The 26,439-nt window shown below is 44.1% G+C and overlaps 1 protein-coding gene across 1 annotated transcript; it reads left to right on the forward strand.

Annotated features, from left to right (window-relative positions):
* Positions 1-74: 74 nt before the first annotated feature.
* GTF3C4 (general transcription factor IIIC subunit 4) lies at positions 75-26,031 on the forward strand. Its single transcript, XM_073600534.1, has 5 exons — positions 75-403; positions 8,755-10,536; positions 16,884-17,014; positions 20,433-20,521; positions 23,226-26,031. Exons 1-5 carry the CDS (start codon positions 152-154, stop codon positions 23,288-23,290), a joined length of 2,319 nt encoding a protein of 772 aa, XP_073456635.1. The 5' UTR covers positions 75-151; the 3' UTR covers positions 23,291-26,031.
* Positions 26,032-26,439: the final 408 nt, after the last annotated feature.

The raw sequence follows: 26,439 nt of genomic DNA on the forward strand, positions 1-26,439 counted from the left end.
ATTATTATTACTAGTACTACAGGGTAATCAGCAGAATAATATCGATTCTCCGCAGGCACTGTGAAGGACAGCCGGGGGTCCTCTCGCTGTCTCTCCTCCGGTCGCGCATTGATGACGTCGCTGTGACGGTGTCCGGGGGGGTTGTAGCGGAATGTCGGAGGCCTGTGAGGAGCGGCGGCCGAATTTCCGTCTGTCGGTGTGTAAGCGGGAGCCGGTGGTGAAGTTGTTGCAGGCGGTGACCGGGTTGGAGCCGCTCTCCTGGTCGGAGGACCACCGGCTGTCCGTGTGCACCAGCGGCAATGTGTCCGTCCTGGAGCAGCTGTGTGACATCCATGGCAGCGGCCCGGAGCTCACCCTCCACCGCACCTGTGTGCCCGCCCCGCACAAGACCTGCTTCCTCCGGGTAAGGCCGAGGATTGCTGCCTATAGGAGGCTCTGTTATCCATTCAATGTACCTGTAGGGGGGCTGACAATGTACACAGCGCTTTATATACAAGGCCCAACAACATGGAAAGAACACTTTGAAAACACATCAGATCTCAATGGGGAAAAACAAATCTCATGCTGGATATCTATACTGGTACGGACTGTGTACTGCTTACGGACTGTGTACTGGTACGGACTGTGTACTGCTTACGGACTGTGTACTGCTTACGGACTGTGTACTGCTTACGGACTGTGTACTGCTTACGGACTGTGTACTGCTTACGGACTGTGTACTGCTTACGGACTGTGTACTGCTTACGGACTGTGTACTGCTTACGGACTGTGTACTGTTTACGGACTGTGTACTGCTTACGGACTGTGTACTGCTTACGGACTGTGTACTGCTTACGGACTGTGTACTGCTTACGGACTGTGTACTGCTTACGGACTGTGTACTGCTTACGGACTGTGTACTGCTTACGGACTGTGTACTGCTTACGGACTGTGTACTGCTTACGGACTGTGTACTGCTTACGGACTGTGTACTGGTACGGACTGTGTACTGCTTACGGACTGTGTACTGCTTACGGACTGTGTACTGCTTACGGACTGTGTACTGCTTACGGACTGTGTACTGCTTACGGACTGTGTACTGCTTACGGACTGTGTACTGCTTACGGACTGTGTACTGCTTACGGACTGTGTACTGCTTACGGACTGTGTACTGCTTACGGACTGTGTACTGCTTACGGACTGTGTACTGCTTACGGACTGTGTACTGCTTACGGACTGTGTACTGCTTACGGACTGTGTTAGGAAGGAAAGGATGCCACATCGTTTGATGGAAATACAAATGATCACCCTACAGAGGGCAGAATTCAAAGACGCCCCAAAAATCAACGTGAGAAAACGGTGCAGCAGGCCAGTCCATTTTTCTGAAATGTCATTGCAGCAACACAGAATGGTCCTCAGTAGTTAGTATGGCCCCCATGTGCTTGTATGGATGACTGACAAGTTCAGGGCATGCTCCTAATGAGACAATGGATGGTGTCCTGGGGTATTCCCTCCCAGATCTGGACATCACTGAGCTCCTGACTGAACATGGCGGCCTCCGATGGACCGACACGTAATGTCCCAGAGGTGTCCTATTGGATTTAGGTCAGGCGAGCGTGGGGGGGCATTCAATGGTATCAATTCCTTCATCCTCTAGGGCAGGGATATACAATTAGCGGACCTCCAGCTGTTTCCAAACTACAAGTCCCATCATGCCTCTGCCTCTGGGTGTCAGGCTTGTGGCTGTCAGAGTCGTGCTATACCTCATGGGACTTGTAGTTCTGCAACATCTGGAGGTCTGCTAATTGTATATCCCTGCTCTAGGAACTGGCTGCATACTCTCGCCACATGAGGCCGGGCATTGTCGTTGCACCAGGAGGATACCAGGACCCGCTGCACCAGTGTAGGGTCTGACAATGGGTCCAAAGATTTCATCCCATTACCTAATCGCAGTCAGTAGCCTGTAGATCAGGGATATGCACATAGCGGACCTCCAGCGGTTGCAAAAACTACAAGTCCCATCATGCCTCTGCCTCTGGGTGTCATGCTTGTGGCTGTCAGAGTCTTGCTATGCCTCATGAGACTTGTAGTTCTGCAACTGCTGGAGGTCCACTAATTGCATATCCCTGCTGTAGAGGTCTGTGCGTCCCTCCATGGATATGCCTGCCCAGACCATCACTGACCCACCAACAAATCGGTCATGCTGAACAATGTTACAGGCAACCTAACGTTCTCCAGACCCTTTCATGTCTGTCACGTGCTCAGTATGGATGGCCTCAGGCGTGTTCACAACTTCACATGCCCGTCAGGAAGTTGACACTCTGCAGCGCTAATCACAGGTAGTGAGACATTTCCTGATCTGTGCAGCCTCAGATTGGGAAATGTCTCACTGCCTGTGATTAGTGCTGTGGATTGTCATCTTCCTGGCAGGGGTATGTGGCGTTGCGAACACGCCTGAGCTCATCCTTGGTGCTCAGGGTGAACCTTCTCTCATCTGTGAAAAGCACAGGGCGCCAGTGGCAGACCTGCCAATTCTGGTGTTCAATGGCAAATGCCAATTAACCACTTCAGCCCCGGAAGATTTGGCTGCTCAATGACCAGGCCATTTTTTTTTGTGATTCGGCACTGCGTCGCTTTAACTGACAATTGCGCGGTCGTGCGAAGCTGCACCCAAACAAAATTGACGTCCTTTTTTTCCCCACAAATAGAGATTTCTTTTGGTGGTATTTGATAATCTCTGCGGTTTTAATTTTTTGCGCTATAAACAAAAAAAGAGCAAAAATTTTGAAAAAAAACACAATATTTTGTACTTTTTGCTATAATAAATATCCCCAATTTATTTTAAAATAAAAAAAGCTAATTTTTTCCTCCGTTTAGGCCGATATGTATTCTACATATTTTTGGTAATAAAAATTGCAAAAAGCATATATTGATTTGCGCAAAAGTTATAGCGTCTACAAAATAGGGGATAGATTGATGGCTTTTTTCTTTTTTCCTAGTAATGGCGGTGATCTGCGATTTTTATCGAGACTTCGACATTATGGCGGGCACATCGGAAACTTTTGACACATTTTTTGGCTCGATTGACAATTATACAGGGATCAGTGCTATAAAAATGCACTGATTACTGTATAAATGTCACTGGCAGGGAAGGGGTTAACACTAGGGGGCGATCAAGGGGTTAACTGCGTTCCCTAGGTGTGTGTTCTAACTGTGGGGGATGGGAGTGACTTTAGGAGCTGAGAGATCGTGGTTCTCAGCTCGTAGGAACTCACAATCTCTCTCTCTCTCTTTTCACAGAACTGGGATGTATGTGTTTACACACACACGTCCCTGTTCTGCCTCTCGTGCCTACGATCGCTCGTGACCACAGGTCACGAGCATCGGCACCCCCGCCATGCAGCGGGCGCATGCCTGCTATCCCGCTTAAAGGGACCGATGTGTAGCTACGACGGTTCCCGGGATCGTGCCGACCTGCTGCAGTATAATAACGGCGGCTGGTCGGCAAGCGGTCAAGTTCCACGGTGCCAGGCAATGAGCACAGGACCCACTAGAGGACGTCGGGCCCTTAGGCCACTACCATCAAGTCTGCTTCTGATTGGTCGGAGACATTCACACCAGTGTCCTGCTGGAGGTCATTTTGTATGGCTCTGGCAGTGCTCATCCTGTTCTTTCTTGCTGATGGGTTAAAGTGGAGTTCCACTTGGTTTTTCTGTTTATTACGTCAGCAGCTACAAAAAGTGTAGCTGCTTACTTTTAATAAACACACACTTGCCTGTCCCAGGATCCAGCGATGCGGCCTCCCGAAGCCTCGGTTCTTCCCCTGGTGCCGGCATTACACTTATGTGGGCACCCGGCTGTGACAGCTTGCGGCTTCAAAGCCAGATGCATCCTAAATGGCCGAGCAATCTTCTGGGACCTGTGACGTGTCCCAGAAGATTGCAGCGAGGGGGAGAGGCGCAAGCAGAAGTGGGAGCTGGGTACCTGTCAAAACTAGTTACCTGCTCCCCCCCCCTCCCAAAAAAAAATTACATGCCAATAGGGTGGGGGCTCCACTTTAAGGACCTTCTATGACCCTGTCCGGCTCTCCAAGAGTAACTGCCTCTTGGAATTTCCTCCATGCTCTTGAGACTGTGCTGGGAGACACAGCAAACCACCTGGCAATGGCAGGTATTGATGTGCCATCCTGGAGTTGGATTGCCTGTGCAACCTCTACAGCAGTGGTGTCCAAACTATGCCTCATGGGAAGTGTAGTTCCGCAACAGCTGGAGGGCTGTAGTTTGGACATCCCTGCTCTACAGGGTCCAGGTATCACCTCATGCTACCAGTAGTGACTCTGACCCTAACCAAGTGAAAAACAGTCAGAAAAGATGAGTGTTTATGGGGTGTCTTCAAATTCAGCCCTCAGTAGGTTGATAATTTTAATTTCCATCAATGTGTTATTCTTTAGTTCCTAACATTGCCCAGTCCATATCAGTATCCAGCATGATATTTTTCCCCATTGAGCTCTGATGTTTTTTCAAAGTGTTCCTTTCATTTTTTTTGAGCAGTGCATATTGTACAGTCACATCAGTCCCTGCTCTGAAGGAGCTCACAATCTAAGGTCCTATCACATATACTAGGACCAATCTAGACAGGAGCCAAGTAACCTGCCAGATTTGTAATGTGGGAGGAAACTAGTGTACCCCTTTCACTTCCTGTCCTGGAGACACAACAGGAAGTTAGAGGAAAATGTTCCAAAGCGATAGGAACTCCCCTGGTAGACAGTCTTTCCCAGCACCTCCTATTCAGGGGGACAACTTTATCACTTTGGGTTTCTACTCACTTGGTTGTAGATGACAGTACAAATAGCAGGTCAGTCTACCCAGTGGGGGCACAGACTGCAATACAAACTCGACCCTTCCCCACTGTAGCCAAAGTCAAAGATCCACCAAAACACATAGATACATTTTAAAGCTGAAGTTTTATTATATTTTGCCTTCTCTGGTCCAGCACTCTATCCTGCCCCCCTCATCAATGTTTCTGTGCTTCTCTATGCAATGCACACAGATGGTGGCTGATGGGAGGAGCTCACAGGGCGCTGTACATAGCATCCTGAAACACAGCACACGGCCACACTATTCTCCAGAGCTCTCAGCCCTGATGCAAGCAGTGGGCAGGCTGTTGGGAGGAGTTATGCAAATATCACAGAGCCACTGGGGGCAGGTGTCAGTCTGGAGGAGTTGGCGTTCTGTGTAGGCTGTATTTGCATGCAAACCACCCTGGGGTCACACTCATGTGATGCTGAGCCTCCGTTATTGTAAGAACTGAATGAAAGAGGCAAGCTAGAGACAGGCTGGGGAGGAAAGAGCTAGATGATGCTGGACACCTCCAGACAGGAAATAAGAGCTTTATCTGACTTGCAGCGGCTTCTAAGGTACATGGGGTGTGCAGTGAAATCGTAGTAAGCAGTTTCAGTACAGGAGTGGAGCTTATACGACTGTACAAGCCCGGAGTTCTCATTTAATCACCTGGCGACTTCAAATATACTGTGGCAGAGCGCCTCACTGTGCTGAATCACATGCATGTACGTGATCTGCTTCTTTCGGGTGAGGGCATGCCTGCCCGCTGCCCACCCTGACTGTGCTGCCTTTCCCTCCAGCACAAGCTGATCAGTGGGTCCCAGACAATGATTTATGGTCAGAACCGCCAATTGGCAGAAAAGAGCTCTGTGTTGGTACACAGCACAGGGCCCTCTACGGAGAGCAGAAATGTGTGACTGTTGTTTTCTCTCTGCAAAAAGGGGAGTAAAAACTGGCACATTGATTGATAAAATACACACATTACACATTGTTAGGCACACAGTTAACCCTTTGATTGTCCCTAGATGTTAACCCCTGCCCAGCCAGTGTCAGTACAGTGACAGTGTACATTATTATCACTGTATTAGTGTCAGTGGCAGTCAGTTCCCCCCCAAGCATCAGTTAGTGTTAGATTGGCCGCCGCACTCACAATTCCACTATAAGTTGCTGATCACCACTATTTAAAAAAAAAAAAAAAAATACATTTATTGGGCTTCATCTTACTAAAGACATGTAGCAGAATACATTTTGCACTAAATTTATGACAAAATTAGATTTTTTTTTTTTTTTTTTACGGAACATGTTTTATAGCAGAAAATAAATATTATTTAAAAAAATTTTCAGTCTTTTTTTGTTTACATAGTAAAAAATAAAAAGCCTGTGATCAAATACCATAAAAAGAAAGCTCGATTTTGTGTGAAAAACAATATATAAATTTCATATGGGTACAGTGTTGCATGACCGTGAAATTGGCAGTTAAAGTAGCACAGTGCTTAACACTCTCTCAATTCAAACTAATGATCCAACTAATAACGGCTGCAAAACAAACAGTGGCCAAGGCATGGAAATCTCCTACATTGGTACTAGCAGAAACAATTCACAGAATGAATAATACAATGTCCCATGCTAAGATGGTAGCCATCGATCAAAACCAAATTCCAAAATTTGAAAAACTTTGGCATCCTTGGATAAAACAACAGTTCCTGTCAAACTTCAATGACTCTGTCCTGTTGCCATGGTAACAGATTAAATGACTTACAGAGACACCCATTCTAAGGCTTCAAAGAGAACTAAAAAGAATAATAAACTGACGAGCGGGACAACCTTGTGGACCATACCTCTACCTTTCAACCCTTTTTCTTCTTTCTCTTTCCTTTTCTCCACCTTACGATTAAAGCTCATTATCAGAATTTATTTGACCTATATACACTCTACTTGTAAACAATATGTATAGTAGGTATAAATCATTTAAATACCTACAAAAGTAACTAAGGAAATGATATATATCTTTAATTTAGGTTTACGTGAACCCAATGTTTAATATTTGAAATTTCATGATATTTACCTATATAAACCCTACTGTAAAACAATGAGCTTACTTTATAGATCCTTGTAAACTTACTTTATGTATCTTTATAACATTGTATACTCAATAAACTTCTTTTGACAAGGAAAAGTAGCACAGTGCTAAATAGTAAAATGTGTCCTGGTCATTGTCAGGGCTGAAGTGGTTAATCCTTGTGCAGCTGGTATCAGTGTCCCCCAGTTGATGATTAGTCCTGTGGATGTACACCAGACCCTTCTGACCGTGGTAAAGTATTCCTCCCCCGCAGGTGGCATTCAGGTACCCCATAGTAATAGACTGCAGCTTCCTATGGTACTCCAGCCTAGTGATGGGATACGTGCTGTCACCCTTTATTTTTATTCATATTCTGCCACCTCAGACAGGCTTCTTTCAGTGCTGAGACTTTGGTTGTGTTTAGATGATCTCTGTGTAGGATTCTGTGTTCTGGTGACTGCTCAAGTAACTTTGAGATGCTAATTTTATTTGTAGTCATTGAGCTAAACTAACCCATGCAAGGCAAAGCAACATGTTTGTTCTCCCAGTCATTCTAGTTAGAGCTTACAATGGACTGAGGATTCTCTCCTTGGAACAGCGCTGGGCATATCGGTCAGGACCGGCACAGTCATATGAAGGGGGGGGTGGGAGAGAGAGAGACTGGTGCTGCTTTGTTTTCGGTAAAGTAAATAGAAATAGTAAATTGGGCAGTTCCGGACTTCCTTCGTTAGCTTTAATGCTACTGGGCTGCCACGCTGGACGGTGTGTGTGTGTGTGTCTGTCTAATATATATATATATATATATATATATATATATGTGATCCAGCATTTCCGGGTAGGGGGCGCACGCACCAGCCACCCCGGCTGTGCTATCATTTGCTTCAGCACAAATCGATCAGTGGGTCCCGAACAATGATCTATGGTTAGGACCTGCTGATCGGCTAAGCAATTGACAAAAGAGAGCTCTGTGTTGGTAAACAGCACAGGGCTCTCTACGGAGAGCAGCAATGTGTTTTTTTTGTTTTTTTTTCTCCCTGCAAAGCAAGGAGCAAAAACAGTCACATCATTTAGCAAAAGGAGAACACTGTGCACGCTTATTAGGCACACAGTTCCCCTTTGCCCCTAGATGTTAACACCTTCCCAGCCAGTGTCAGTAGTACAGTGACAGTGTATAGTATTAGCACTGATAATTATATTCGTGTCACTGGTGACATAATTTCTCACCCAGTGCCAGATTGCCTGCTGCACTATAAGTCGCTGATCACTGCCATTAGTAGTATAAAAAAAAAAGCAATTCCAAAATACGTATATACGATAATTTGTAGACACTATATAACTTTTTTTTTTTCCCCAAAGACATGTAGCAGAATATATTTTACATGTTTATATAATAAAGAGAAACAAAAACCCAGTGGTGATCAAATACCACCAAGAGAAATGTAATTGTGTAAAAAAAAAAAGTTATATAAATGTAATTTGTGTACAGTGTTACATAACCGTACCATTGCCGGATAAAATAGCGCAGTGCTCAATAGCAAAAAATGGCCTTGTCATGAAGGGGGTAAAATTTTCTGGAACTGAAGTGAGTAAAGCTTATATAAAATGATGGGTTTGCTTTAACGCCCCCCCCCCAGAAGCACATACTTTACCTTTGCTTTCCTGCCATTCCATTCAGCTGCCAAGAGAATGGAAAACAGATATTTATGGGCATGGAGGAGTGAGATGAGCTTAGAGGTCTGTGGTTCTCTGTGCTCTGTGGGGAATTTGGAGGTGAGGGAGACAAAGGAAAGGGACATTACAGCTGTTGCTTTTCCTGGCATGGACAATAGTTCTATCCACTCATCTTGATATTGAAATGTCTCTTTCATCTTGCAGATTGGTTCCTCAAAGGAAGTGGAGCAGTGCAGAGCCAAATTTGCCCGGTCAAGTGACCCAACAGTCAGCCAAAAGTTTATGCTGGACAGAGTTTTTAACCCTGAAGGGAAAGGTTTGCCACCCTTGCAAGGATACAAATATGCCTGCTGGTCTCCTGTGGGCTGTGATGCCAATGGACGATGCCTTTTAGCTGCACTTACTTTGGATAACCGATTGACTGTTAATGCAAATGTTGACAGACTGCAGTGGAAGCAACTGGCAGACCTAACAGAAATGTATGGTGAACGTTTAACTCAGAGCAACTACACCATGAGTGAGAATGCCACCTATTCACAATTGGACGATTTTCCTGAGTACCAGAGGCGGCACAGCATGCAGACCCCCGTAAGGATGGAGTGGTCCAGCATATGCACTACCCAGGAGATCATGGAAAACAACACTTGCCGAGATGTTGGTACTGTTCTGTTGGCTGTACTCTTTGAAAACGGAGATGTTGCCATTTGGCAATTTCAGCTCCCCATAAAAAACCACAGCTCCATTATTTCCTGCAACACCATTGTGTCTGGTGTTGAGTCACCAAGCGTCTTGGCATGGTGGGAGTATGAACACAGCAATCGTAAAATGAGTGGACTGATTGTAGGAAGCAGTCTGGGACCTGTCAAAATTATCCCAGTGAATTTGAAGGCTGTCAAAGGTTACTTCACATTACGGCAGCCGGTGATCCTTTGGCAAGAGGTTGATCGTTTGCCAGTCAACAGTATTAAATGTATAGCTCTCTATCACCCTTACCAAAAGTGCAGCTGCAGTCTTGTGGTTGCTGCCCGTGGTTGCTATGTGTTTTGGTGTTTGTTGTTGATATCAAAAGCAGGGCTCAATGTTCACAATTCCCATGTAACTGGACTTCACTCCTTACCTATCATTTCTTTGTCCGTGGACAGGCAGAATGGGACCATTTATTCCTGTTCTGTTGATGGAAAAGTTCAGCAGTTGATTCCTATTTTCACAAACCTTGCTTTAAAGTTTGAACATCAGCTCATTAATCTGTCAGATATGTTTGGGTCAGTGAAATCTCACGGCATTGCTGTAAGTCCCTTCGGGGCATATCTTGCTTGCATCACCTCTGAAGGCATGAACAACGGGATTCATCCAGTAAACAAGAACTTTCAGGTGAACTTTGTGTCCCTCAAGACATTTGAGGAAGCAGCAGCTCAGCTTCTTGAGAGCTCCAGCCAAAACCTCTTCCGGCAGATGGATCTCACAGACATCGTGCGCTGGAAGATCCTTAAAGATAAGGTCATCCCTCAGTTTTTGATTGATGTCCTGGACAAAAAGGCAGATGGAGGTCCATTGTACTTTTGGAGGTTCCGACTTTTCCTTCTGAGAATTTGGTACCAGTCTTTTAAAAAAGCAACTTATGAAGCAATGCAGAAACAACCTTACCAAGAATCAAAGGTTTCCAGGAAGGAAGACACCCCTGTGGAGGCCAGCATTTCTGAGGAAGAAAAGGATCAGGATGAGAGTAGACATGATGATGATGAGCATGGCTCTGGTAAAACATTAAGAGACAGTGCAGAGCTGGAGTCTTCTCCAGCTGATGAAAGTCTTTTGGAAATCCAACAGAAAATTGATGCAGTGGAGGCACATTTGACCAAGGAACACATGAAACATGTTCTTGGAGAAGTCTACCTACACACCGGCATCACGGAATATACCAGTATTCCGACCCGTGGTGTCTGTGCTTATCTGATGGCTAACAGAGACGACGATGACAGGACAGCCCAGGTGCACCACCTACCCTTTTTCATTGTTGCTGTTCAGTCATTTGCCTTTTGCCCAACGCTGTGTTCATGTTGCAGTGACATAATACAAAGCTGTTTACATACAGTCACTTCTGGCTTTTCCTGCTGATGAGATCCTGCTGAGAACGTCAGTGTCCCTGCCACAGTCATATAAACATAGTCTAGGGCTAATCATGTAAGAAACAAATTAACCTTCTTGTGTGTTTCATGGATTGGGGTGGGAGATCACATAGAGAACATGCAGAGAATTTGACCCCAATTCTCCAAACCAGTAGCTCCCATATCTGAAATAATTTACCTCGAGGGACACCATCTGAATATTCTGCCTTTGCCTGCATGTTTCCTCCTGTTTTTTGGCTTCTTTAAACCAGGGCTAGGCAACCAGTAGCCCTCCAGCTGTTGTGGAACTACATTTCCCATGAGGCATTGCAAGCTGGCAGCTACAATTTCTCCCAGAGGCATGATGGGACTTGTAGTTCTGCAACAGCTGGAGGGCCCCAGGTTGCTTACCCCTGCTTTAAACTCTTAAAGTGATATTAAAGGCAATTTTTTTTTAAGTGACATGTTAAACTTACCTGCTCTGTGCAATGATTTTGAGCCCTAATCCTCCTCTTCTCGGGTCCCCCACCAGTGCTCCTGCCCCCTCCCTCGGGCCAGGTGCCTCCAGAGCAAACCGCTTGCTATGGTGGCACCCAAGCAGGTTCACTCCCGAGCTTCTGCTCTGTGTGCTTATTCACACAGAGTCACAGCTTGGCCCGACCCCCTCTCATTGGTTTGCTGGCTGTGATTGTCTCAGCCAATGAGGAAGAGTCCCTGGAGAGCCGAGGCACTCCTGCGCATTGCTTTGTGCTCCATCTCCATTGTGCTCAGGTAAGTAATAGGGGGCTGGGGAGATGCTGCATAGAGGTTTCCTTACCTTCATGTATTGAATGCATGCAGGTAAAAAAAACCTTGAGTCTTTAGAACCACTTTAAAAACATACTAGCAGGTTAATTATCATTGTATCACTTTCAGCCTGTAAGAAAGTGTAAAGAAAAGAAAAAAGAGAGCGCACCAGCCTAGTGCATTATCCTTGACAGATTTATTTAATTAAAAGCAAAATAAAAACTACTCACAAAGGTCGAAGAAAAATTCGCATAGCAATGGCGCAGAGGCAATTATTTTTTAGTTTGATGTGTAAAAGAGGCCAACACGAGATTAACACTACTAAGGCTCTGATGAAGAAGGGTTACCTTCGAAACGCGTTAGCCAGCAGTAGTCCGTATGCCTCCTTCCTGGGACCTGGAAAACTGCTACCACTGAAATAATTGCCTCTGCGCCATTGCTATGCGAATTTTTCTTCGACCTTTGTGAGTAGTTTTTATTTTGCTTTTAATTAAATAAATCTGTCAAGGATAATGCACTTCTTGAACCCTTAGGACTTTCTAGCCAACACACCTGTGCGCAAGAGTACTTTTTTGCTTTTTCTTTTTACACAATTTGTAAGAAAGTGTAACCTGGTCTTCAATGGGGTCTAATGCACATCATGAATGGGTTGAAAATTGCTGCTGTACTTTTTTTTTTTTTTTCTTCTAGGAGCGCTAGCTATTTGCCACTTGGGCACTGGGCTTCTAATTCAGGGCTGCCATGGAGGTGTAAGTTAAAGCGATTCTAAAGGCTGAAGGTTTTTTACCTTCATACATTCCATGCATGAAGGTAAATAACCTGCATGCAGCTTCCCCCCAGCCCCCCCATATACTTACCTGAGCCCAATCTCGATTTGTGCACAAAAGCACCTGCTGTCTCTCTCCTCATTGGCTCAGAGACAACAGCGGGAGTCATTGGCTCCTGCTGCTGTCAATCACAGCCAGTGAGGAGGGGGTGGGCCCTGAGCTCCGCTCTGTGTGTCTTATGGACTTGGGAGCGAGCACACACAAGTGCCCCCATAGCAAGCAGCTTGCTATGGGGCCACTCAGTGGGGGTGGGGGGAAGCCAGGAGTGCCAGCAGGGGACCAGAGAAGAGGGGGAACAGGGCTGTTCTGTGCAAAACCATTACACAAAGCAGGTAACTATAACATGATATATATATTTCAGTATCACTTTAACTACCCTGGAGGTGTGGGTAAACTACAGTGTCTGAATTAGAGGGCATTTGATGCATCTGTAAAGCAATGCGGTTTTACAAACTGTGTGTGCGTTATGTTGTTATACAGTAGTTTTCAGATCCCAAGAATTAATTCTCCATCTTTGAAAATATGGAGAGGGATGGGGAACCCTGGTTGCCGCAGTACAACATCACTCTTGTGTAAGACACAGCAGGTCCTGTATTGTTTTAAAGGAGAAGTCCAGCCTGAGTTCGTTTGGCTGGGCTTCCCCTATGGGTCACAGCAGTGCAATTCGCTGATGTCTGCTCTCTGCTGACGACACAGGAATCAGTCCAGGCCCCTGCGTCATCACGACAAAGTCTGGATCCACAAGGTGCCTGGACTGATACTAGTCTCAGCGAGCCGCTGAGGGCCTGAGATGGCCGCTCCCCGCCCTTCCACAGCTCAGCGCTCCAGTGAGTGCGGGGGGGGGCAAAGCTGAGAGCTGCTGATTGACAGTCAACAGCTCTCTGCTCGGGGAGCTGTGAGAACTGAGCAATCGGCAATGTTCGATCGCTCGGTTCTCAGTGAAGAGGTGGCGGGGGATAGATATAGCATTGGACCGATGGCATGATTATGGAGGAAAAAAAAAAACATACTTCTCTTTTAAGGGTAACCTTTAACACATTGGCTGCTGCCACTCATAGCCAAGGCTGCTGTTTAACACTAGAGGTGAATATCGTTTGACTACCTGAAGTGGTTCAAGTTCTGGGATTTTGGATATAGCTACCTCTAACTCTGGTTGGGGACCTTGCCTCTGACAGGTAACTGCTAGAATGAAAGGTTACCTTTTAAATTGCCCCTCTTGTCTAGAGAAGCCTTGCCTTTGTGTGTGTGTTTTTCTTTTGTTTCCAGTCTTTCATCTCTTGCAGAGCTACAGCCATTTAACTCTTTACTTTTACTTGCTGGTATGCTGGGTGCCTATGACACCCCTGGCTGATATGTAACTCTGCAGAGAAATGCTGGTGATGACTTGCCCAGAGGTGAAGACATGGCATGCTGCAGGGAGACACAGGCATCTGAGACACCCAGAAGTGTTGGAAATTCTTTTGATGGCTGTAGCTGTTTGGGAGAACAAATATTGTAGGCAATATGATGGTAATGGTCTTATAACTGTATTTTACAATGCTGTGTGCTGGTGTCTCCATTAATGCTTCAGGATATTTTTTAAGATTGATATTCAACTGTGACTTCTCAATGTTTTAAGGCTTCATGTACACGGGACGTTGTTCAACCTCTCCTGAACGATTTAACCTGACAGCTAGAAACCGGCATCTAAAAACGTCCGTTTAGCTGCGTTTACATGTAGTGTTTAGATGCGTTTGCGTCTAGAAGCGTTTGAAAATTATATATATATATATATATATATATATATATATATATATTTTTTTTTTTTAAATAGCCAAAAATGAAAAATGGCTGTAAACGAAACGCAGCTAAACGCGAGTTACCGCATTTGAAATGCCTCTAAACTCAGATTCTGAACACATTTTTTTCGGTTCCAAAAAAAGCCTCTAAACGCAACTGCCTAGAAACGACTATTAGTGCCCTTTCACACTGAGGCGGTTTGCAAGTGCTATTGCGCTAATTAAATAATAGAAAAAGTCGCGCTAATAATGTGATGAAGGCAACAAATAAATGCCTTTAAAACCTCATAAAGGAATATATATAAATACAAGCAATATTCAATGTGCAAAATGAATATAAACAAGTGATATTCAATATTAAAAATCAAATCTTAAAGAGCGCAGATAATGTCCGTATGATCTGTGCACAATAAACAGTGAATAGTTGAAGTCCATATATTGCAAAAAACAAAAAAAGGACCAGAAAAAAGGACCAAAAAAACTATATCCCCAAGTGACAGGTGAAAAAGACTCTTGCTGCAGTGAATGGGGTGCGTAGATGAAACCTCCACCTTCAAAAACTGCTGCCTCTTACCAGAGAACGTTGGTCCCTTAATTATAGGAGACCTCACTGGGAAGACGGCTGTAACCCCAGCCCGGAATCTGAGACAGGCTCTAGATATCATCATGTCCACAGGAACCCTCTCCACAGACCGCAGCAGGATAGGTGTGTCAGTGTGAAAAACATAAATTGTTCCACATAGCAAAAAATCTTCACATTTATTGAATAAAATAAAGCCAAAGACAAACTTACAAACATCAGTTGTAAATAGGCATAAGCAGAAAGCCGGCCGGCTCCAGAATAGCGGTGTCGTCAGGATGTAGCTCCTCCTCCCTACATCGTTTCGTCGCTACAGGACGTGGTCACGGGATGATAATGCTAATAATAGCGCCTGCAAACCGACCCGAAAGTGCCGCTGTTGTCTCTCCAGTGTGAAAGTCCTCGGGGCTTTCACACTGGAGCAGGGCGCAGGCAGGACAGGAAAAAAAGTCCTGCTAGAAGCATCTTCGGAGCGGTGAAGGAGCGGCGTGTATACCACTCCTTCACCACTCCTGCCCATTGAAATCAATGGGACAGTGCGGCTATACCGCCGGCAAAGCGCCTCTGTAGCCCCTTTCTCGGCCGCTAGCGGGGGGTAAAACCGCCCCCGCTAGCGGCCGAATACTGACGGTAAAGAGCCGCTTACAATAGCGATGCTTTACCGCCGCCACCGCCCCCGTGTGAAAGGGCCCTAAACGAACTTGTGTACATGTACTGATAACATAACAGAGGAGAGTTCAGGAGTAGTTGGAAAAAATGCCCAACTGCTCCTAAACGTCCGTTTACCAGCAACAGTGTAGATGAGGCCTAAACCTTGCCTGCTTCTGTGAGCTTGACCCATTTTATGGATGGGTTCTGTAGGGAGTTGAGGGTGTGGAAGTGGTTTTTGTTACCTGCAGAGAGGTGCTGAATGACAGCTGAGTCTGTCACACCTCTTTGTATTACATACTTATGCATGTTTCTGTATTTTAAACACTTTTTTTCTTTCTTTTATTTATTTTTATGCCTTTGTTCATTCATTATGAAAAATGGGGAGAAGCCTTGTGAACAGGAATTGTACATAGTGTAGATGTGTTTAAAATCATGTTGCATGTGTGAATTTACCATTTATTTCAGTGGGCCGGCCTGCAAAACACCATAAATGCACAGAACTGCTGCATGTCCATTTCTTCAACAAGTTAAAGTGATTCTAAAGGATTCATATTTTTTTTTTACCTAAAATAATAAACATGGTATACTTACCTGCTTGCTGTGGAATGGATTTGCACAGAGCAGTCTCTATCCTCTTGCTATGGGGGCACTTGAGCAGGCTCACTCCTGATCCACGCTTCTGTGAATGGACATTGGCCAAGTCATGCTCAGTGTGTGAATAGACAATGTGAGCCAATAAGGAGAGAGAGAGATCCGGGAGAGCCGCGGCTCTCAAGCACATCGCTGGATTGAGATTGGGCTCAGGTAAGTATAAGGGGGTCTGTGGGTGGGGGGAGCTGCAGACAGAAGGGTTTTTATCTTGATGCATAGAATGCATTAAGGTAAAAAACCTTCTGCCTTTACTACCACTTTAAAGCATTTGTTACCCCAACACTTTTTATATTCCTGATGTGTGCCTGCTGTACCATGTACTTTTATGAGAAAGTATCCTGTGCTTTGTATTGATTGCTTTATGTGAAATCCCTGGTTTTCCTGCCAGTCCCTCTGCTTTCCTTTTTAAAAACTGACCGCACTAAGCAGGAGAGCACAGCATGATTAGTTCTCTAGCTGTGCTGGGAACTCGGACTGTTTTCTCCCAATGATCAGACTTGTCCTGCCACCCCCGCTGCACAGCCATACACTGGGGAGCTCAGTGTGCTGCTGCTTCTTTCCCCCCAGCTCTTATGTAGCTCAGAACAGAGGGAATGTGATCACTTATAAAAAATGGGGAAATTAGGTGTGTGTGTGTGTATATATATATATATATATATATATATATATATATATATAAAAACATTGATGCATAGATAAACCATGTACTGTGCCTGCCTGCCTGTCTGCAGTTGTGCATGGCAACCAATCGGCTTCTAACTTTTTTTTTTTTTTTTTTTTTCAAAGCGAAACAACAAAGAAAAGAAAAGATTTGTTTGATTACAATACAATGAATTCTTTCTCCTCCATTTTTTTTTAACTTCCAGCCATTATGTTTATTATTAAAACACTTTTGCTCTTTAAAGAAAAGTCCATTGTAGTCACCTGGTAACTCCGTTTCTGTATTGGCTTCATGCAGGTGCTTATCGGTCATGTTGAAAAGAAGATGAACAAGCAAATGTTCCCAGAGTACTGCACTTTGTGTAAGGAAGTTCTTCCATTCATTGATTGTAAAAAGGCTGTCTGCCCTAATGGACATCTCTGGCGCAGGTAGGCCTACTTAAAGTGGACTTATCATTTTTTAAATGTTTGCTTTTATCAATTTTAATATAGGGTTGCCCCAAAACCACTTTAAAACCGAGTACAAGTACTGATACTTTTTTTTTCAAGTACTCGCCGATACTTTTTTAATGTTGCAATTTTAGTTTTTAAAATTTTTTTTTTTGTTATTTTTTTTCAATGCTTTCTTTTTTTTTTGGGGGGGGGGGGGTGGACAGTGTCAGGTTTTTGTTTTTTGTTCTTTTTATCAGCCCTGTTGGGGGGCTTTGGTGAGATATCAGGGGTCTAAACAGGGGTCAAAACAGTCCCCTGACATCTCCCCTTTGAGACAAGAAAAGGGACTGAGAACATGTTCCCCAGTCCCTTTCTCTGCAGGCTCAGCTGCGCTGAAAATGAATGGACAGGAGGCAGAGGCCCCTCTCCATTCATAAACTCAAGCATCGTAAACAGTTTACGATGCTCATATTATGAATAGGCAGAGGAGTCAGCGATCACGGACTTTGTTCATTCAGAAAAGGAAGGAGCTGGTAAATGACATATTTACCAGCTCCTTCCTCCACTCTCCATCCTGACAGATCCGGGGGGTGTGGGGGTGGGGGGGGGGGGGGTGGGGGGCGGCCGTAGGTGGACACAGGGAGCAGGAGAGAGGGAGGAGGACATCAGAAGACCCGGGCAGTCAGTGGTGATTGGTGCGGCGGTGGGGACAGTTACAAGCACCGATTCCCCCTGTATAGCCTTTCAATAAAGCAGATGAAAGCCATGGGACGGAGAGGAGGAGAAGCGGCTGTCAGCTGCTTTATTGAAAGGCTTTACAGGGGGATCGGTGCCTATAACTGCCCCCACCAATCATCTGTGAGGCTGCCCAGCCCCCCCTGCAACACTGAGGATGCCTGACCTGATACAACAGGTATCGGGGTCAAGCATCGGAGCATTTGCATGAATACCGATACTCCTGCAAATGCTTGGTATCGGTGCAACCCTACATTTAATGCATATGGCTACTTTATGTTTCGACCTGCAGTGGGCCTGATTCTCAGCTGAAAGTGTGGCCTACATTGTACGTCTCAAGAAAACAACTTGCCTAACCCTGTTTTACACCAGTTTTCCTTCTTGCAAATGAATTTTTATTTAAAAAAAGAAAACAAAAAACAAATCGCAATAATACAAATATGTCAATATTGCAATGTGGCATAAGTGAAACCAATAGAATGAATTATCCATACCAGGGCTAGGCAACCTTTTGAGCACAGTTGCCGAAAAATATTTTCAAAGAAATTGAGAGTGCCGATTTTATAACAAAAAAAAGTCAACTTTACACTCTCAATCACAAAAATCATTTTTATAAAGTAAATGCTGTAAACCACTGTAACCCCGCCCCCCCCCCCCCCCCCCCCCCGCTCTTCTGCCCCACCACTGTACCCCTGCTTCTCATGTGTACCACCCTGCACATCTGCTCCACCGACGTATCCCCATGCTCTTCTGTCTCACTACTGAATCACCTTCTCATCTGGCCCAACACTGTTAACCCCCCCCCCCCCCCTGCTCATCTGCCCCACTGTTAAAGCCCCTTCTCATATCTTCCACCACTGTACCTCCCTGCATGTCTGCCCCACCGCTGTACCTCCTGCTCTTCTGTCCCACCTCTGAACCCCTTTTGCTCACCTGCTCCACTGCTGTACCCTCTTCTAATCTATGATATGTGTGATATACAGAGTGGTGAAAGGAAGCAGAGATGAGAGACATCTACCTGTCCTGGCACACTCATCTTGCTGATCCACCTCTCACATTCAGCCCACGTGCTTGTATGGGATGTATGTGATGTCATATACAAGCATCTGGAATGGATGCGCAATGATGAGCTCAGATCAGGGGTATTTTCTGAAAGCAGTGGGCTTGTGTGCAGGATCATAAGTTGGGCCCCCGCAGCTGAGAAAAGGTGCACCACAGAGGGGTTCAGTAGTAAGTGATGCAAAGGTTCAGGAATAATTTCAACAAAGTTCCCAGAAGCTCAACAATAATTCCACAAACTGTCACCTGATTGGTTTTCTCAAACACAGTGAAATCCCTTCTTTCTTAGATTGGTTGTGGCAACCAAGCGAGTCATCTTCCTCCAGATGGTGGACGGGGCTCGCAGGACTGTGATTGGCTTTAGCAGTGGCCAATGACAATCCTCCTCCTCCTGGAAACAGGGACCGCCAATCCCCCCCCCCCCCCAGCAAAACTCTTCCCCATCACAAAAGCTGACAATCTCAGCTACAGCAAAGTTAGAGAACCAAACAACGTTTTCTAACTTTTACAACTTTGCCTCCCCCTCAGTGCAGGTGCGGTGTGGGGAATTCTGAAATTGGAATACATTAGTGTCTCACTGACACTTCCCTGCGCTGCTCTGCAGATGGGGAGGGAGCAGAGTGCCGGCAAAAGAGGATTCGCGTGCTGCTTGCGGCACCAGTGCCGGGGGTTGCCTACGCCTGTTCTATACAAACATCTATTCTACACAATGGGGTATTCAATAATAGATTGTTTTGAAAGAAAAGATGTCTGTTTCTGTGATATGCTATTTTTAATTAAAATGAGTACCATTTATACCATAATCTACCTCCACAAAGCCCCATGCCTTCTGTTCCGCTCTGCTTGCCATCCTTTTTAAGTCATGATTAGTGGAAAGGTTAGACAAAAAGGATCTGTAAAATGGGGGATCCACCATTGCCTTAGATGGTGCCCATGATTGCCATTGTTTATTTGCTGCTTGAGAAAGCAAGCTTGGACAAGCATGTGACTATTAAGTGCTGGGGCACTTCCTAGACACATACTTCATGACAGCCAATAAAAATAAACTCCAGGCACAAAAAAAAACACTAATTATTGCAGTAAACCATTATATTTATTAAAACAAACTTGCTGTCTTGTTGCAACTAGTGAGAATTGTCAGAATTTGACTTGATTTCAGCCTATTGTATCTCCTGGTAAAACAAGTACTCTGGGAGAGGAAGGGACAGCACTTAGGGCCGGTCAGATCAGCTGCATGTACTGACGAGCAACCTAACAGAGGGGGTGAGCAGAACAATGACCTCTTATGTCTTTTGCTATTTCTTCAAATTCTATTTATAGTCTGGCGACGGGGAGGTGACCTACCAATGGATAAAAGTACAATTGCCCACCCAGCCTGGTCCTTCTGACCTAAACCAACAGACCCTTACTTGAGTAGGCAGCTGCTATCTGTGCCCTTATTCTATCCTTCAGCCAAAATCTTCCCTACTGCTCTCTGTGCCTACACAGTGAGCCCCCAAAATCTGTATAGTGCAAACTACCAAGCATCTTCAGAGTTGGAATTTTGCATTATAAATCTAAAAATGTTTTCCTGGGTAGATGGACCACAACTAGATATAAACTGTCGATTGTGTTGTTGCAGGTGTTCCTTAACATACCAGGCCTGTCAGTCACTGGAATACCGGAGGTGCCTATTACATGACAGTATTGCAAGACATTCAATTCCAGAAGGTAAATATTTTATTGTAGAGGATATTGCACAACCTCTTCAACACCAGATTGAGATTGGACAAAAAGTCTTCTGCCTAGTTACTAATAGTTCTTTATATAGATCAAGTAAAGTAGAATGTACGGTGGCAAAGCGGCTCTTCTGTGCCAGATCACGTACCTAGTACGTGATATTGTACTTCCAGGTAGGGGGTGCTGTGATTTGTCACAGCCAATCGTTGGGAAAATACAAAAAAACAGAGCTATGCTATGTAAACAAGGCAGAGCTCCTTTCTAAAAGGGGGGAAGTGATGGATTTTCTTTCCCTGCAAATAAAATTAATCACTTCCCTTAGCAAAAGCACCACACAAAGTAAACCCATTCCCAGGCATTGTCATTCTTACAGTGACCGTGCATATTTTTATCACTGATCACTGTATTAGTGTCAATGTCTGATTGTCTGCTGCAATATTGCAGTCCTGCCATTACTAGTATAAAAAAAAAAATTTCCAGTATATATTCCATAGTTTGTAGACGTTATAACTTTTGCGAAAACCAATCAATATACGCTTATTGATTGATACATATTGGCCTAAATTTATGAAGAAATTCTTTTTTTTTTTTTTTTTTTTTTTTATTGGATATGTTTTATAGCAGAAAGTAAAAAATATATACATCCTTCTTCTTTTTTTTTTTTTTTTTTTTTTTTTAAGTACTCGCCGATACCAAGTAACAATACTTATTTTCAGCATTTAGTGAGATCAAGATGAGGAAGAGGAGGAACAGGGAGGGGGGTCTCCAACAACTATAAACATGCTGTGTAATATTGCCACCTGGATGAGACCAAGTGTTGAAGAAACACAGCACTCCCAACACTCAGCATTACTGGCACCACATCTAGAAGGGCCATGTTGTCATCCCACGTCCTCCTCTTCCTCCAGTCCCATCTCCTCTATCCAATGTCCCCCTCCTCCTGCAGTCCATACAACACTGGCCGCCGTTTCCCAACTCATAAGACCAATGAGAAGGAAATAAAACACAAAAAAAAGGGGGGCGCTGTTTCGAAGTGGTAAAAACAAGTATAAATCCATGAAAGTCATGGTAACAATAGGTGCTTGGAGCAAATAATGGTGGAGATGTATAGGTGCATTCAATAACTCAAGTAGATGGTAAGGAGCACTTCACTGCCAGGTCGAATGGATGGATGGCTCAGCCCCTGGACCTCTTGGGGGGGTCTTGACCAGAGACGAAGCCGGTGACAGCTGGGGAGACCCGAAGGAGACATGGGCTTCACAAAAGATACACACAGTGAGGTAACCGGAAAGATGGAGACCATGTAGCCAGAAAAACTGAAAGGATGCCAACTCAGTCCAATGTGGGGCACTTTCACCAGCATCTCACGTCCCCTCTAAGTCTGTGCAGGTCTCCTCCAGCCGTGAGCATGTCTCCCTGGCTGTCACTGGCTTCGGGTCTCCCCGGCTGTCACTGGCTCCGTCCCTTGTCAATACCCCTCAGGAGTTCCGGGGGCTGAGCCATTCATCCATTTGACACGGCAGTGAAGTGCTCCTTACCATCTACGTGAGTTATTGAATGTTCCTGTACCACTGATGGCTAGTGGCAGCTGTCCCTGGTTTTGTTTCCATTCATCTGTCAGCAGGGAGCCCCGCTGACACATGAATGAATCATCAGTTGTTAAGGATGCGGCGGCCCTGCTCCTTAACAACCTATAATTGCTGCACTCTTTTGTGTATATTTCAGTTGTCAGTGGGAGAGTCCCGCTGACAACTGAAAGAACTGAGCCAGCAGGTATCGGTTTTAAGTATCGGTGCATTTGCACGTTTACCGATACTCGTGCAAATGCTTAGTATTGTCACCAATATGGGTATTGGTGTAACCCTAAAATAATGCAAAAGAAAAACTCTATTTGTGGGGGAAAAATTACATACGTTTTAATTGGGTATAGCGTTGCATGACCATGGAATTTATCAGTTAAAGTATCGCAGTGCCCAAAGGCAAAAAATGGTCTGGTCATGAAGGAGGAGTAAATCTTCCGGAGGTCAGGTGGTTAATGAACACCACAGTCTATAATACTGTGGACAAAAAACACATTTTTTGCTAATTTCTCCAGTATTTAGAGGAAAACTGCATAGTGTGCAGCTCTATAACCATTCATGTGTTGAGGTTATGATTACTACAAATACACTTTTGTGACTGGTTCTTTTAAGGCTAGGTTCACACTGCTGCAGTGCGAATTTAGCGTGATTTTGATCGGATTGCGTTGCGAATTTGAATTGCGAATTCTTTCTGTGTTCTTGCGATTCTACTGCAAATTTTGCAATCTATGGAGCTGAATACGCATCGCACACGGATCAAACTCGGACAGGACCCTTTTTTTTACGCAGGTTAGATTCGCAACACATTGATGTGAACGGCGCTCATGGAAAACGATGTTATTAAAATGACTTGCGAATTTGAGCCATCGCAGCGGTTCAAATTCGCAATAAAATTCGCAGCAGTGTGAACCTAGCCTAAGGGTCAAAACTAAACAAAAAAACAAACATACTTCTTTTGCTGCAGTCAGATCACCAACGTGTGAATTTTGGTTGGTTGCTGTAGTCGTTATTGAATAAGCCTGAGAATATTTAAAAGCATTTTTTAATGTTGTAATAATGTTTTTGAGTGGATGCCACCCCCTTTCCTACTGATATTTTTATATGTTGTTTTCTAGATCTGGACTGGATTAAGAGATTGCTGAAAGGACCTTGTATACTTTGTGACTCTCCTGTCTTTTAATGTCCCCTTTTGTTTTTTATTGTTGCCGTCTGTTACCAAGCACGGATCTTCACACCAGCTGGGATGTACCCCTGAACAATGTGCTGACTTTTTCTTTAGGTAACAAATGGTATAGAACCCTCGTTGTTTGCTATACTACAAAAGGAGCTCATATTCTGACCCAAGCAGCCAATCACAAATTGCATTTCTTGTTGTGCCGTCTGTTTAAACAACTATCCAAGAAACAAGCCAGATTTAGGCTTATGGGGCACTTTTCTAGAAAAAAAAAGGCATGGTCTGGGGCAGTGTTTTTGGGGTTTCATGGAGTTTTATTTTTAACCTTTCAATTTTTCCGTTAGACACTAGCAGAAAATTCTTGCCATTTTCAAGATTTTGCGTTCTGACTCGAGTTACACCCTACAAAAATATTTGTATTGTGTCGCTGTGCTTTGCAGGGCCCAGTTATACATGAAAAGATATGAATTGTGTGACTGATCCTCCTCAGAATCCCTGAGGCTGAGATCTCTTATGACACAATAGGAGTTTCATCTCTTCTGATTACCTAAGCATGTCTTGGACTTAAGAATTGCCTGTCTTTAACTTTAGAGATATACAGTAGAGCTTGTACAGAGCAGAAGAGGGAACTCCTTTTTTTTTTCGTCTAGGCACCTGATTTGATTTTTCCCTTGAATCAGACCTGTATGGCTGTGACTTGTTGAAGGGAAGGAGTGGCCAAACACAGAAACAAAAATTCAAATCCTATAATAGACACACCTGTCTGTTTTCACAGTCCAGTACTAAAATTTGTCATAAGGTTTAGTGGATGTTTAGGTACATACAGCACGTTTTTATGGTTTCAGCAACTGCTCATTTAAATGTCAAACTGCTTTTCAGTTGTACTGAAGCTTCTCTTTAAAGCAGAACTTTACCCATAACAACTTGATAAAAAATAATGTTCTTTAGCAAAGAACATACATTCCACATTAATAATGATGCTACTAAAATTAGTGTGGGCTTTAAATTGCCTCCAGCAATGCTCCTGTTTCTTCTGGCTGGTGGCTGCCATTTTGCTGAAGCCCTGAGCAGCTGTAAATCATAAAGCAGAACTTAACAAATTGATTTAACGGTTTCAAATAATACGGTTTTGGCAATAGCCGCTGATTTGGCATGCAGTTTGACATGTCAAATCGTATGCTGAATTGGCCCAATGTGAATTTGAGCTTAGCAAAGATTGCACTCAGGAGCCTCTAAATCAGGGCGCACACTGCTCACAGTCCTCTAGTTGGATCTCTGGTCTGCTCTCAATGGGTATCCCACAGTGCTTTTCTTTTACACACAATGCATTGTAGGATGGCAGAGGAGGTGGACTAGAGTTCCAGCCAAGTTGAGGATTGCAAGTAAAATAACCGGTTTTGGGGACTTTTGGGCTCACGAAAAAAAATCCTTGCTAAAAATGACAGACTTGCTTGTTGAGTAGTGTTAAATAGCTTATCATATTACAGGTTCACGTAAAGCGGAACTAAAACCCATCAATTTAGCAGTTTCAAAAAACAGTTACATTCCTGCCACATGCCAGGACTGTAACTGTCACATTGCTTGTGTTTTCAACCCAACTGTCAAACCATCAAATGGTTGGTGTCATAACTGATCGCATGTGCAGCACCATTGCAGGTGCAAATCAAACAGAAGTCAAGATAGCAGCCTCCTTGGCTGAAAATGATAGGAGGGTTTAGTTCCGCTTTAAATATGCAGATTTCATGTGTTCACTTTTTTGAGTTCTGAAATTTAGTTTTATGATTTTAGGGGTGATATAACTTATTTCTTTGCCTGCCCAAGTCCCTGACTGTGAGAAGATGGCATTTCATTATTTCCATTCTTTGCACAACAGTGATGATACCATTGCATTTAGTAACTTGGTAATATTGCTGCTTGTTGGTAACTCCTTCATTTAAACAAGAGGTAGGTACATCCTTGGGAGGAGATGCTTAATGCACCACGATGAAGGCCTACACTTGTAAATGCCTCCCCTTTACACGCACAAGCCTGTCGATGAGCAGATGTATGTGTTGGATGCCAAAAAATATTTGGCCTGTTTGGAGTCCTTGTCAGCATTATTACTCTATTATATCAATCTATTCAGGAATGATTGACCTCTGCAAGCATTGTTTCTGCTTTAAAGGAAATTGTTCCTAAGAGAAACATAGAGCTTGTCATTGCTGAGTTTTCATTCTCCAAATGCTAGTTGCCTGGCTGTCATGCCCACCCTCTGTCTTTGCTAATTTGGTCACTAACTTTATCAAGTATACAGAGCTAGAAATGTGATTTGATTTTTTTTTTTTTTTCACGCCTTATCTGTATACTTGGCTTGGGTCAGTAACACAAACTACTGAGATCAGAGGGTCAGCAATTCAGCCAGACAACTAGTTTCTTCAGGAGGGCAGTCCACCATATTTTTAAATTGGCTTTTCTTAAGGTCATCTCGTTGTTGGCACTCCTTGCAGGCAGCCATATTATAGGATTGGTGCCAGTTTACTAGGCGATGTCACTGATCCACACAGTAAATAGTGTTACTTCATGAAGGGGCGGCTGTAGTGAACTGATTTGATTAGTTGGTTGTGGCAACCACGTTTCATTGTATTTATCAATGCACTCCCCTCTTGTAAATATTCCTGTGTCTGGTCCTGTGTTTCTGTATATTTTATATTTTTGTATTTTTTTTTCTTTGTCATAAAGTGAAATAAAACAAGTTTATAATATCTGTATATCTAAGTCAAACATCCTTTTTTCACTGTTTATTTTGCATCTCTTAAACTCACGAGAATTTATGTAGGTTGCCTAAACTCAACTTGCCTTTTAAAGTTGCCAATTGCCTAGCGACTATGCTTATCAAAATGCTTCAATACTCTTGAGTAACTGACCTGCATACATATCAGAATTCTGTCTTTCCTCTTACTGTATCCCAGTACTGGGTCAAAGTATGGAGGTCAGAGACGACTAAGTGACTAGCTTTCATAGATGGAGGTCAAGAGTGGTAAATGAGCTTTAAAACATGCCTTTACTGACCTCTGTAGCTGCAAGCCCTGTGTAAAAACTCAACCTCAAATTTCACTTTAGTCGTCCAACACTGAAGTCGTCCAATTAGTTTTCTCCTACGTTCACCCTGCTTCCAC

Source organism: Aquarana catesbeiana, linkage group LG09 (genome assembly GCF_042186555.1).
Source record: "Aquarana catesbeiana isolate 2022-GZ linkage group LG09, ASM4218655v1, whole genome shotgun sequence".
In the NCBI taxonomy this organism is placed as follows: domain Eukaryota; kingdom Metazoa; phylum Chordata; class Amphibia; order Anura; family Ranidae; genus Aquarana; species Aquarana catesbeiana.